The sequence below is a fragment of the Lactuca sativa genome, chromosome 4, assembly GCF_002870075.4.
Source record: "Lactuca sativa cultivar Salinas chromosome 4, Lsat_Salinas_v11, whole genome shotgun sequence".
Taxonomy (NCBI): Eukaryota; Viridiplantae; Streptophyta; class Magnoliopsida; order Asterales; family Asteraceae; genus Lactuca; species Lactuca sativa.
The window spans coordinates 315,232,436-315,247,336 of record NC_056626.2 but is presented as its reverse complement, the minus strand read 5'-3'; the positions used below and the strand labels follow the sequence as shown (position 1 = coordinate 315,247,336).

Sequence of the window (14,901 nt, the reverse complement as noted above, 5' to 3'; positions counted from 1 at the left end):
TTAAACCAGCAGAAAATTTGAAGGTTGGTCATGGAGCCGAATCTTATCGAAGCGATGATTACCAACAAAATTTCATGCTATCTGGAGCAAGAAAGTTTTATTTTATAACAACAAAAATCTCATTTGCTACTGGTTGAAGAGCATTTTCACATTGCAGAAATGTCCATTGCCAATCAAGTTCCTTTTATAAAAGGATTATGTTTATGAAATAAGATTTTCATTATATGTTTGGTGTTATTTCTAATAATTTGAAATTTCAAACATAATGTTCATCATTCCACTAAATTTAGCAGAAGTTTTAGAATAGTAGAAAAGGAAATGTATAAATGCATACAGTAGGTGGTTATATCTAGATGGGGCTATATTTGTAAACTCTATTTTGTTATATTTTATGGTACATTTAGTTGGTGTTATGAAGAAAGAAATGTATAATTTCATTGACTAAATCATTGTAACTTAGAGAAAAAACTTGTATCTTTTTAAATTAGTAAAATTTTACAAATCTTTGATTAGTTATTACTATTTGAAATTAAATTGTGTTTTTCTTTTTCACTGGAAACCACGGATACTAACTTAGTCTCTGTGTGTGTGTGTATATATATATATATATATATATATATATATATATATATATATATATATATCTCCCTTTCTAATAAATAAATAGATTGCATATAAAACTGCCATGTGTCAAAGTGTATACATGCCACATGTCACCATAATAAACTTCAACAATTCGTTTACATTCATTCAATTCAAATTAAAATTCAAAATATACATTTACATTCATTCAATATTCAAAATCGGATATAACCTATAACCTATAACCGAGTATAATATCATTGATTCCATAAAATCAGGTCCTAAATTTTAGTAAATCAATTTTAATTTTACAAATTTACATGCATACAACTATAGATAATACAGATACAAAGACATGTATATCATATCCCTAAAAATCAGTTATTGATATTCCAATTTCCCTCTTTTAAACCCCTTTAATTCCAATATTCACTACCATATATACGATTTACCTTATTTTCCCGCTGATTCCTTGCTGTAAGTCTTGAAATTATCATATCAATTCTAAGAAATCAGCAAATCAGTTTTAATACTCCAGAATCTCACCTGCATTAAAAAACATTTGGTTTATACTTATAGATAGATATATAAAGAATATAAATATAAATAAGTCATATCCCTGAAAATCAGCAAATAATTCATGATTACTTTATATTTATACCTATAAATACCAGCAAATATCGATTGATGGTCATTGTTTTCTTTACTGTTGTATTCAAAACGTTTTCAGAGGCTAATTCTCTTCCACATCTCTGCATCTACATGGCTGCTGGTGATTTTACTCTCATACGAGATCTCGATGTCTTGAAGGACATCTTCACAATGAAGCTTCGTGTTATCAGATTATGGACACTTGACAATTACTACAACAAAAATGAACTTTTCTCTATTGAACTTATTCTAATGGGCGAAGAGGTATATTTCATATATTTTTTTTTATTATTTATATATTTACTTTTTATAGTAATCTTTATTTTTTTTATTAATCGTATTTGCACCACACTTTTTCTTCACACTTTTTCTTCATTCAGGGTAACAAAATCCAAGGTTATGTCCCTAAAGCTTACATTTACAAGTTCAAAAAACTTCTAAAAGAAGGTGAAGCTTTTATCATCAAATCTCCAAATTTAGCAAAGATGCAGGAAAGAAGCTTTCAACTTACCAATCAACTACAAAAGCTTGCTTTGAATCTGGACAGTATTGTTACTCCGTGTGACAATTTTTCGGGATCAGTAAATGGCTTTGATTTTGTTGAATATCGGGCGATTATCGATGGCACTGTTCCAGATAATATGTCATTGGGTTAGTATTTTCTATTTAATAATTTTTATATTATCTTTCAAACATGCACATATAAGACATTAACAATTAACAACTAACAATTACATATCGTTTTTATAATGACAGACCAAGACTAATTCAATATTAAAAACTGACATATTTAACTATATTTTTCAATATTGCATACCAATTAATCACCAGTAAGAATGTGTCACCTGTCACCTTTTTTTTTCACATGTTTGAAAATGCCCTGGTATGGCTTCTCCAAAACCATATCATTACTTTTTACTGCAATAAATAATATGGTATTTTCTAATTTACCTGTCTATTTACATATTTTAAACAAAAATATTATATTCTAACCTTCAAATAAATACTAATTTTATATGTTTATTGATATTTATGTTTATATACAGATGTTATCGGATTGGTGGTAGTAGTTGGGGAAATAGATGCTCGAAATGCAGATCGAAAAAGGCATAGGATCAGAATACAAATCCAAGATGTCAGGTATGTTTTTTTATAACCTACAACTATGTTGTGTATTAACTCTTAAATTGGAATAACATTTTTTTAAATGTAATTTCCGTCTTTTTTGTTAGTGGTTTGCAATTGGATGTTAACCTATGGGGCGATTATGGTTACACATTCTTACATTATATCCAAAAGAATCCAAACAATGTCCGCATCGTCATAATCCTTCAATTTGCAAAGATTAGTGTTTGGCAAGGTATAAAGTTTTTTTTATTATATTTTATATTGTAATTAATCTTAATTATTTATTACTCATTCGGTTTATATACTTTTTTATAGATCGTCGATCCGTCAATACGTACTATGATGTATCGAAGTTCATCATCAATAGTGACATTGATGACATAAATGTTTTCAAAAAAAGGTATAATACATGTTACTATGTTTATTATTAATAATAAATGACATTATATCTTATAATTTCTAAATATGATGTTAACTGACAGTTTGGATCAAGATGGTCCCCATGAAAACTCAAAGAGTACGTTCACCTATATGAAATCTAATCGAAGTTCTGAAAATGATGATTTCCTGCTTAATAATGATCTGAAAACAATTGCTGACATTTTCGAGCCACTTGAGGTAACACAAAATCTGAAAGATATTTATGGAATTATTGCATTTCGTTATTTATTTTTCAATACAACTTACATTCCATTTCTATCGTTTTATTTAACCAGGAAAAAAAATATGTTATTGTTGCGACAATTAAAGGAATTCTTCAAAATAAAGATTGGTATTACCCAGCATGTACAAACTGCAATACCAGGCATTTTCAGACACGCCTTCTAATGAAGACAATGTCATCGGATCATTTCAACACGCAAAATATGAATGTCGAAATCCAAAATGCACAAAAACTGTAACATCAGTTATTCCAAGGTTATTGTTTTTTGGTATACTCATTTTCAGTAAAATATAATTTTACATCTTATGTTGACTAATTTTGATGATTTTACAATTCCCATAGGTTCATGATTCCGGTGCGTGTTCAAGATCATACTGGAAGTATCACTCTAACAATGTTTGAACAAGACGCGAAGAAGCTTCTTAAAATTTCTGTGAAAGATTTAATTGCAAAGACAGCTCGGGTTAATTTTTTTTACATATATTCCTATTTTTTATTGTATTTATATATAATTTCCTCTATTTATGTTTTATTTGCAGCTTGGTTTTGGTACTGGCTTATACCCCTCTGAAATTAATGTCTTGAAAGATATGAAATTAGCTTTCATAGTTTCTATCTCAAAATACAATCTTGAAAGGAACAACAATCAATATAGTATTTTGAGGAGTAGTGATGATGACAACTTGATACAATATTTGGAAAAAAAAACTTTGTCGTTTTAGAGGTGATTATACTTCAATTTATTCTCATTATATACAATACTTAATAAAAATTGTGGTGATCTTCTTATATGTTTTATACAGGGATGTAATTCACAATCGTTTGATGTTGGTACCACTGATTATGAATCTCAAGATAACAAGAGTATAAAGGTGTTGTACAATTTATATAAACTTCTAATTTTATATCTTACACCTTCTTACCCTTTTAATAATAATATTTATTTCTTAAATTAGGATGCCATATCTCAGACTGATGATAATGTTACACTGACCAATGTTTTCAAATCGACAGCCACAAGTCCAAAAAAGAAATTTGACACATCAAAGGGTTTGAAGCGAGCTCTTGAGGACGTATTTGTTTTGGATGTGAACGACAAGATGTCGTCATCAAAGGCTACAAAAGTTGGAGGGGAAGATGGACAGGTGAAATTTTTGAAGGTGAAGTTGGAAAAGTGATTGATTTTGATTGTGAGAAGAATAATTGGTTTTCTTAAGTTTGTTGTTGCGGGTATTAAGACATTTTCTTATTTTCCTTTAAAATTCCATGAATTTGGCTGTTTTTTGTTTAAATTGTTTGTTTCTAAACTACTTTTCGGATGGATTTATGTTATGTGGATGAATTTGATGGTTTTTCTTTTAAATTGTTTGTTTTTTAAACTAATTTTTATTTATGATGGAATGGAATCATAATGAATGGAATGGACAAGGGAATGTATCATTACATTCCTTTACATACCAAATTAATTTCAAACCAGTCCATTCCATTCTTCTTTATAATACCATACTTTGGATTTATGTTATGTGGATGAATTTGATGGTTTTTGTTTTAAATTGTTTGTTTCTTAAACGAATTTTCATTTATGATGGAATGTAATCATAAATGAATGGAATGGACAAAGTAATGGATCATTACATTCCTTTATATACCAAATTAATTTCAATCCAGACCATTCCATTCGTGTTTGTAATTCCATTATATCATACTAACTCATCACTTATACAAATGAATGCTTTCAAACAAAAAAGTATAGAAATTGAAGTATTTTTACCTGTATTTGGTTATCTATAATCAATCCCTTGACTTTTTCTGTACTCCAGCTATAATGGTTTTGAAAGGATTTTCCATATGAATGATGGATTTAATTACGTAGTTGAGTATACACCATCTCCACTACTCGTTGCAAATAAATGTCCACCAAAATGTTTGCTTTAACATTCCCGAAGTTCTCCAAACAAGAAGCAAAATGACTGTAACAATAAATATCAATTCAAGATTAAAACTTCTTAGATTACAATTACATTCTAAATATAAAATCAATTAAAATTAAAATATTCATGTTAATATGAAATACGAAATCAAATATATTACAAGGCTATATATCTTTATATTTTGGAGAAACAAATATTAACACATGAACTTACACCGTAATTAATACAAATGATTTTGTGTTGTATAAATTTTCAATAAGTAAAGTAGCCAATCATTCTAGTAGCATGTGTTCTTCTGCATTTATTTTTATTCTACAATACAACATATTAGCAAATTATCCTATAACATACATGAGATATTTCTGAAAACACAAAAACTTAAACCATGCAGAATCATGTTATGTTGCTGACAAAACTGATAAACATTACCCACCATACAATCGTATATCATTTCTATCTCAACATAATCCCTGTCATTAATAATTTTTTACTAAAAATTAATAACTTTGACATTTTTTCATAAACATAAAACTCATACCTTTATTATTTTAAATGAGAATACAAATATAATAAGAACAAATATTATATGATTAATGTTAAAATTATATCTCATTAAGATTAAAATTAAAGTGAACATGAATTTGTCAAGATACATTTTCTCGCCTGTTTGTTCTTCCCACTGATAAAAGAGGAAACATTGATCAATTATGGTATAAAAACAAATCAGTGATTTCGTTAACAAAAGCTATAGGAAATCAGTTACAAGTTAAAGTCGTGATTTAATTGGCAGAAACGAAATCATCACTTTTTTAAAAATTTTAAATACCCTACATATTAACACATAAATCGATTTTAATACCTTTTTTTTATAAATTATCTTATTAGATTTTTTATTTTATTTGAAGTTGTTTCAATCAAATCTCATTTTCAGGCTTCAATTTAGCTAACCATATATAGAAATCAGTTACTTATCTTTTTTACTTTAAGGTTAATCACGTCTGACTTTTCCATCCACTATTTGACTTCAAGTTTACGAAAAATCCATCCTGTGAGGAGCGTCTTTATTTCGTTGCTAAGTTCCTGATTTGGGTATCATCTAGAAGAGTATAACACCCTGCAATTTAATCATGTAAGTTTTTGTTTAATTTTACTGTCATATTAATGACAACTGCACAATTACTCATTTTTTGTTGTTGTTTATAACTATAGAAATGAATACACATATAACTTTCTATCTGAAACTATACATTCAATAGAATGACTGAATATGTAACTTTGAACGGTGTCCTACCTCGAACTGATACACTCTCATAATGGTAAGAGCAGCAACTGGGTCTTCAACATATAAACCCTAACTTCTTCATCCGTCTTGATGACCATCGAAACTTAAAGTAATATCCTCCTTCTGTCTGCAAATTGTAATTCATTTCGAAATTTCTCCCCCAAATCATCACCGTCACCCGATTAAGATGAATCCAATGATGGATATCAACATGCACGTCTATTGAATGGAGTTTATGGATTATTCGTAGCTTTCTTCGTGATTTATTGGGGATTATGTCGATGATTAAAGCTGTTGATCAGATGCATATATCGATTGAAGAATTTTGGTGGAGGTGGATGAGTTACGGTATGCGAGAGTTAGGGTTTAGATGAGATATTTTGATTTAGGGATGGATAATGTAAAGACTTTTCGTTTGCAATTTTGACTGATATTTTGATCTATTGCCGGCGAACATTATACCCAATAAAAAAAATATTGGGACAATATTTGTAAATAAAAAAAAGATATTAATATATTTTAATGTCATGGAAAAATTCCTTTATATGACCCATAAAACTCAAATTCTTACTGTTGAAGGACCATTTTTTTTCATCTATAATTTAAAACTACATTTAAAACCCTTGAATTTTCATATATTGAATAATAAAACACAATATAAATTTTGTAAATAATGACTTATTAAATTTGGTTATATATTATTCTTGTGATTGGCTTATGTCAAATTAATACATATTAAAGTTTAGATGTTTTAAATATGTTTTCATTTTATAAAAAGTGGAATATGTAAGATAACCTAAAAGGTTATAAAAATATTAGTTTATTATATATAAAAAAAACTAATTTTAAGATAAAAATACAAAATATACAATTCATGGATATCTTCATAATTATTTTTTTAACATAAAATAAATAAGTATAACTAACGTGATTAAGCTTTATGTATTTATAAATGGATTTACTTTTAAATTATTCATCATATTTTTGTTTTGTTTTATAACATTTCAATTAATTGTAACAATATACATAACTAATTATTTCGCATACAATTTGTATTTTAAATACAAATTCTAATTATATTTATTTTCTTTTTACAGATGATAATAGACTATAATATGGATTCTATTTCTGTTAAAGAACGAAGAAAGTTAAAGAAATTATATTTGGATAATAGAAGGATTAGAATATTATTTAACATATCAGCCGATTTGGGTATCATCTAGAAGAGTATAACACCCTGCAATTTAATCATGTAAGTTTTTGTTTAATTTTACTGTCATATTAATGACAACTGCACAATTACTCATTTTTTGTTGTTGTTTATAACTATAGAAATGAATACACATATAACTTTCTATCTGAAACTATACATTCAATAGAATGACTGAATATGTAACTTTGAACGGTGTCCTACCTCGAACTGATACACTCTCATAATGGTAAGAGCAGCAACTGGGTCTTCAACATATAAACCCTAACTTCTTCATCTGTCTTGATGACCATCGAAACTTAAAGTAATATCCTCCTTCTGTCTGCAAATTGTAATTCATTTCGAAATTTCTCCCCCAAATCATCACCGTCACCCGATTAAGATGAATCCAATGATGGATATCAACATGCACGTCTATTGAATGGAGTTTATGGATTATTCGTAGCTTTCTTCGTGATTTATTGGGGATTATGTCGATGATTAAAGCTGTTGATCAGATGCATATATCGATTGAAGAATTTTGGTGGAGGTGGATGAGTTACGGTATGCGAGAGTTAGGGTTTAGATGAGATATTTTGATTTAGGGATGGATAATGTAAAGACTTTTCGTTTGCAATTTTGACTGATATTTTGATCTATTGCCGGCGAACATTATACCCAATAAAAAAAATATTGGGACAATATTTGTAAATAAAAAAAAGATATTTTTATATTTTAATGTCATGGAAAAATCCCTTTATATGACCCATAAAACTCAAATTCTTACTGTTGAAGGACCATTTTTTTTTCATCTATAATTTAAAACTACATTTAAAACCCTTGAATTTTCATATATTGAATAATAAAACACAATATAAATTTTGTAAATAATGACTTATTAAATTTGGTTATATATTATTCTTGTGATTGGCTTATGTCAAATTAATACATGTTAAAGTTTAGATGTTTTAAATATGTTTTCATTTTATAAAAAGTGGAATATGTAAGATAACCTAAAAGGTTATAAAAATATTAGTTTATTATATATAAGAAAAACTAATTTTAAGATAAAAATACAAAATATACAATTCATGGATATCTTCATAATTATTTTTTTAACATAAAATAAATAAGTATAACTAACGTGATTAAGCTTTATGTATTTATAAATGGATTTACTTTTAAATTATTCATCATATTTTTGTTTTGTTTTATAACATTTCAATTAATTGTAACAATATACATAACTAATTATTTCGCATACAATTTGTATTTTAAATACAAATTCTAATTATATTTATTTTCTTTTTACAGATGATAATAGACTATAATATGGATTCTATTTCTGTTAAAGAACGAAGAAAGTTAAAGAAATTATATTTGGATAATAGAAGGATTAGAATATTATTTAACATATCAGCCGATCGACGATCGTACTTCATCTACCTCACAACCTTTTTACATTACCCAGAACGGTAATTATTTTCCACGTTATCTTTTTACTTTTTTGTAGAATTAACATGTTATGTGTTAAATAATATAAACATTTCATATCTATATAATTAGCTTTAATATTAATATTTTTTTCGTTATTAAATGTATTTCAAATTATATGTAGTTATTAATATACATGAAATCTTCTGTTACATTGCAATAATTATATGAATAACAAGTTATCTTTTTTTTTTTCCAGCTTCTTCTACCAATCATCATAAAAGTCGAGCACTCTCATCAAATCACATACCATATTATACATTTTCAAATGCCATCAACTCAACCAATTCATCAACAATCACTCACAGTTATTCATCCAAGCAGTTTTCTCCAGCAGTGCACAACTTAAAAGGAAATTTTGCAAATGTATCTCCTATACGTATATTTGACCTAACAATAGATGATGCTATTAATGCTCCCAATCCACAGATGGAGGTAATCATCATAAATACAAAGATAAGTTAGATACTTAAGTTATATGTCTTTATTGTTTAATATGTTTTTATTTTATGCATCCTATTTTATATATGTTTATCAACATATAAATCAATACTTAACATGTTGGATTATTTTTTTTAACTTAGGGTTATAGATAAAAATTTAATTAAACTTTGTTTCTATTTTTTAACTTGTAACCGTAATAAAATTTTAATTAAACTTTGTTTCTGTTATAGATTCCAAGAGAAAAAATTATTCCACTTTAGCTAAAGAGCAACGAAAACTAAGGAAGTTATATTTGGATAATAGAAAATTCAAAAATAAATCTACCTTATCAAACGGTCAATCTTCGTCTGCAACGCCATCTGTTAACACGAGCCAGAAAGGTAATTATTTTGTGGGCTTTCATTATTTTTATTATCCATATATATGTTTATTTACATTACCCAATTGTGTTTAAGTTTCATTATTATTAATTAATTTTATTATTAAACAAATTTGTAATTATATGTAGTTGATGTCTTCAATCGTCGTCAACATTTAAACTCTTCAAAAAAGTTCACACATATTTCGTCTCAAAAGGAAAATGTTAGCTATGACAAGACTCCTCAACGTCATTCTACAAACTTCCAATCTCCTTCAAATCTGAATTCTAGGACTCCACTTCCAATATCTCAAATGGTATGCATATTAACTACATTATACATTATCAATTATTTTACATTAAATTAACTACATGATTAACAACTTATTTTTCCTTTAGCAATTTGTAACAGTCAACATAATGGTCGAAAACCCTTATTAAATAACCGACGATATCCTACATCTTCTAATTCCAAGAACTCAAAAAGAAAGTTTGCACATATATCTCCTATACCTATATTTCACTTAACGACTGATGATGATATTAATGGTAGAGATATTATCCAACCAACACATGTTGGTATATCAAAAGGTAACAATCATAAACAACATTTTATATATTCTAAGTTGTTAATTATAATTTTTATTTATATTTATATTTTTTTATAATGTTATATTTAACAGCTTATTTAGATCATGGTGATCAGAATGTTGTTTGTGAACTACGCCATGCTAAATTATGGAAAAACGAATCTTCAAGAGGCAATAAAACAGGGAATAAGATCTTTTCTCTCTGTTGTGGTTATTGGAAGGTAGAACTACCTCCTTTAAAAGAACCACCGCAAAGTTACAAACAACTTTATCATGCAGTAGATTCTAAAAGCAAATACTTCATGAAAAACATCCGTCGTTACAATTCAATGTTTTCATTTACGTCGATGGGTGGGAAAGTTGATTCATCAATTAATAGAGGAAACGCACCATACATATTCAGGCTTAGCGGTCAAAATTATCATAGCATCGGAAGTCTTCTCCCTTCAAATGGATGTCAACCAAGGTTTTCTCAGTTGTACATATATGATACCGAAAATGAAATCTCAAATTGACAGAAATGTTTATGGTATATATTTAGTTATACTCTTACTTTCTATGATCACTTTAACAATATTAATTTTATATAACTGATGTATATATTAAAATAATTTTATTTACAGGGGAAGCAATCATCCTTCTACATCAACTGATGATTCAACTAATCTTCAAATTATAGAAGATTTGAAGCTTATGTTGGATTCAAATAACAATTTGGTCAAGTGTTATAGGATGGTTAGAGACGTTTTTAATTCAAATCCTCATGCTGATCTAAAGTTACGAATTATTGGAAAAAGACAGCATGATGGAAGGACCTACAACCTACCAACTGCTTCTGAGGTCGCTGCTTTAATTGTAGGAGACATTGGTGATTTTGTTGATAACAGAGACATCGTTGTTCAAACTTCGTCTGGATCTTTATGTCGTATCAGTGAATTACATCCTTCTAACCTTGCTCTATAGTATCCTCTACTATTTCCATATGGTGATGATGGTTATAGAGTTGACATCCCCAATAGAGGTGTTACGTCTTCGAGCAATAGCAAGCGTCCAAACACTACAATGAGGGAATTTTTTGCTTAAAGGATTCAAGACAGGGATAATTCTTTCTCATTGATTTTGAATTCAAGAAGGCTTTTTCAAGAGTTTTTGGTAGATGGTTATACAATGATTGAAAGCGAGAGGTTATATTATGTACGAAAGAAACAAAAAGTTCTTCGATGTGAATCTTATGAGAATTTACGTAACTTTCAACATCAGGGGAATAAGAACATTTCGGAATTTGGCCAACGTGTTATATTACCTTCTTCTTTTACTGGTGGTGCACGTTACATGATGCAAAACTACTTAGACGCCATGTCTCTTTCTAAGTGGTTTGGATATCCTGATTTTTTCATAACCTTTACGTGCAATCCAAAATGGCCCGAAGTTCGAAGATTTCTTAAGGACACTACGCTTAATCCAGAGGATAGATCTGATATCCTATGTAGGTTATTTAAGATCAAACTTGATGCGTTGATTAAAGACCTACGCGAGAATTCAGTATTTGGCATGGTTAAAGCAGGTATTTAAATTTATTTATTCATACTAACCATATTATATTATAATGTTGTGTTTTATTTAAAATATAGTTATATTACATACATTATTTAATTTTTTTATTACAAATTTGTTTATTTCGATATATGCATTTGTGTATACAATTGAGTTTCAAAAGCGCGGGTTACCTCACAGTCATATTTGTCTATTCATGCAACCTGATTACAAGCTTCCTACCATGGAACACATTCATCAATTTATTTCAGCTGAGATTCCAAGTATTCACCAAGATCCTGCTTTGTATTCACTTGTGAAGGAGTTTATGATACATGGTCCATGTGGTGCTCAAAATGTCAATTGCCCTTGCATGGTGGATAACAAATGCTCTAAAAACTTCCCAAAGAATTTCTCTGAACATACTTCAATTGATGAGAATGGTTTTCCTACATATAGGAGAAAAAACGATGGATCGTTTGTAGAAAAATCTGGTGTCCAGTTAGATAACCGAAATGTTGTTCCATACAACAAATATCTGTTGAAAAGATACCAAGCACACATAAATGTTGAATGGTGCAATCAGGGATCTTCTATCAAGTATTTATTCAAATATATTAATAAAGGCCCGGATAGAGCTACTGTTACTTTTGTACAAAATAACAATGGTTCTGATAAAGATGATACAGTCGATGAGATAAAAGAATACTATGACTGTAGATATCTTTCTGCATATGAAGCATCTTGGCGAATTTATGGATACGATGTTCATTACAGACATCCTTCAGTGATGAGACTTCCTTTTCATCTACCTAATCAACAACAAGTTGTCTATGGTGCAGATGATGATATCGATGATGTTCTTAACCAGCCTTCAGTTGCTTCGTCGATGTTCACATCTTGGATGGAGTGCAACAAAGTTTACAAACAAGCAAAAGAACTAACTTGTGTTGAATTTCCAACTAAGTTTGTTTGGAAGCTTGATTTAAAGACTTGGAAGCCTAGGGAGGTCGGATATTCAATTGGCAGAATTCATTCAGTGTCACCTAATCTTGGCGAAGCATATTTCTTAAGAATTCTTTTAAACAAAGTGAAAGGACCAAAATCATTTGAAGAAATCCGCATGGTTAATGGTGAAATATGTCCTTCATTTAGAGATGCATGTTATGCTCTCGGCCTCTTAGATGATGATAAAGAATACATCGAAGCTATTAAGGAGGCAAGTCAGTCTGGATCCGGTTATTACTTACGTTTCTTATTCGCCACCATGTTATTATCTCACAGCTTGTCTAGCCCGGATGTTGTGTGGGAAAACACATGGGAATACTTGTCGGATGGAATTCTTTACTATCAACAACAAAGATTAAAATCTCCAGGTACTATAATATTCTTTACTTATTTATTAAAATACATTTTTAAATCAATATACAATATTAATTTATTGAAAAGAACACATTTGTTTATATATTTATTGGTTAATATTATACCAATTTTCTTTCAGTTTTATCACTTAATGAAGATCAAATTAAGAACCTGACTTTGTTTGAGATTGAACAAATTTTACTTCATAACACTTCAAGTCTCAAAAATTTTACAAGGATGCCTTTGGCCGATGCTGATTCTGTATCCTCTTCAAACAATCGTCTTATTAGTGAGGAGCTAGATTATGATATACCAAATTTAAAGAATGAGTTTGATCAGCTTTCTATTGCATTAACATCTGAGCAACAAAACATTTTTGATGATATAATGACTGTAATAAACAATAATGAAGGAGGTGTTTTCTTTGTCTACGGTTATGGTGGAACGGGTAAAACCTATCTTTGGAAGACATTATCGACCGCAGTTAGATGTAATGCTAAAATTGTTTTAAATGTTGCTTCGAGTGGGATTGCTTCTTTATTATTAACCGGTGGAAGGACAACACATTCAAGGTTTATAATTCCTTTGGTTCTTACTGAGGTTTCTATTTGTTCCATATCACCAGATAGTGAACTCGCCAGTCTATTACGAAAAACCTCATTAATCATTTGGGATGAAGCACCCATGATTCACAAGCATGCATTTGAAGCTTTAGATCGAACTTTGAAAGATATATTCAAGTGTCATAATCCTAGAAACGAAACTTTGCCATTTGGAGGGAAAGTAATTGTTTTTGGAGGAGATTTTAGACAAATTTTGCCTGTTATTCCAGGTGGTAGTAGACAAGACATTGTTAATGCTTCATTAAGTTCATCATATTTATGGCAAAAATGCAAACTCTATCAACAAACCAAGAATATGAGGCTAACTGTTGGAAGTGATACATCTGCTTTTCAACAGACAATGGATTTTGCAAAATGGCTTTTGGATATAGGAGAAGGGAAATTTGGTGGTTTTAATGATGGCGAAGCGATTATTGATATTCCGGACGATCTTCTGATTAATGATCCTGATGATCCTATAGGTTCGTTAATCGAGTTTGTATATCCTTCAATTCTTGAAGCTTCTAGCAATCCAGAATACTTTCAAGAAAGAGCAATACTTGCTCCAAAAATGAAGTTGTCGAAAAAATAAATGATCGTTTGCTTGCATTATTTCCAGGAGATGAAGTTGAATATCTAAGTTCAGATAAACTGTGTGAATTTGAGTTTTTCCATGATCACTTTGATGCCAATTTATACTCACCTGATGTTTTAAATGGTCTTAAAGTCTCAGGTCTGCCTAATCATAAGTTAGTTTTGAAAGTCGGGGCTCCAGTTATGTTACTGAGAAACATTGATAAAAAAATGGCTTATGTAATGGCACTAGACTACAGGTGATATCTTTGGGCAAACGTGTTATTGAGGCAGTTATCATAACTGGAAGTAATATTGGAAATCGGACATTTTTCCCAAGAATGACCTTAACACTATCTGAAACAAAAATCCCATTCAAATTCCAAAGAAGACAATTTCCATTAGCTGTTTGTTTTGCAATGACAATTAACAAGAGCCAAGGACAGTCCTTATCTAAGGTTGGTTTGTTTTTGAAAGATCCGGTTTTTACACATGGTCAATTATATGTTGCCCTATCT

At 29.2% G+C, this 14,901-nt stretch overlaps 1 protein-coding gene and 1 long non-coding RNA gene across 2 annotated transcripts; one reads left to right on the top strand and one right to left on the bottom strand.

The window, feature by feature from the left end:
• Window positions 1-1,251: 1,251 nt before the first annotated feature.
• LOC128133929 (uncharacterized) lies at window positions 1,252-5,679 on the bottom strand. The gene is made up of 3 exons (XR_008232250.1): window positions 4,797-5,679; window positions 1,745-1,860; window positions 1,252-1,397 (listed from the first exon to the last, which is right to left on the bottom strand). It is a non-coding gene; the product is annotated as an uncharacterized LOC128133929 (long non-coding RNA).
• Window positions 5,680-12,063: 6,384 nt separating this feature from the next.
• LOC111913721 (uncharacterized) lies at window positions 12,064-14,402 on the top strand. Its single transcript, XM_023909429.2, has 2 exons — window positions 12,064-13,222; window positions 13,348-14,402. The coding sequence occupies exons 1-2, from the start codon at window positions 12,064-12,066 to the stop codon at window positions 14,400-14,402; spliced, it is 2,214 nt and encodes a 737-aa protein (XP_023765197.2).
• Window positions 14,403-14,901: the final 499 nt, after the last annotated feature.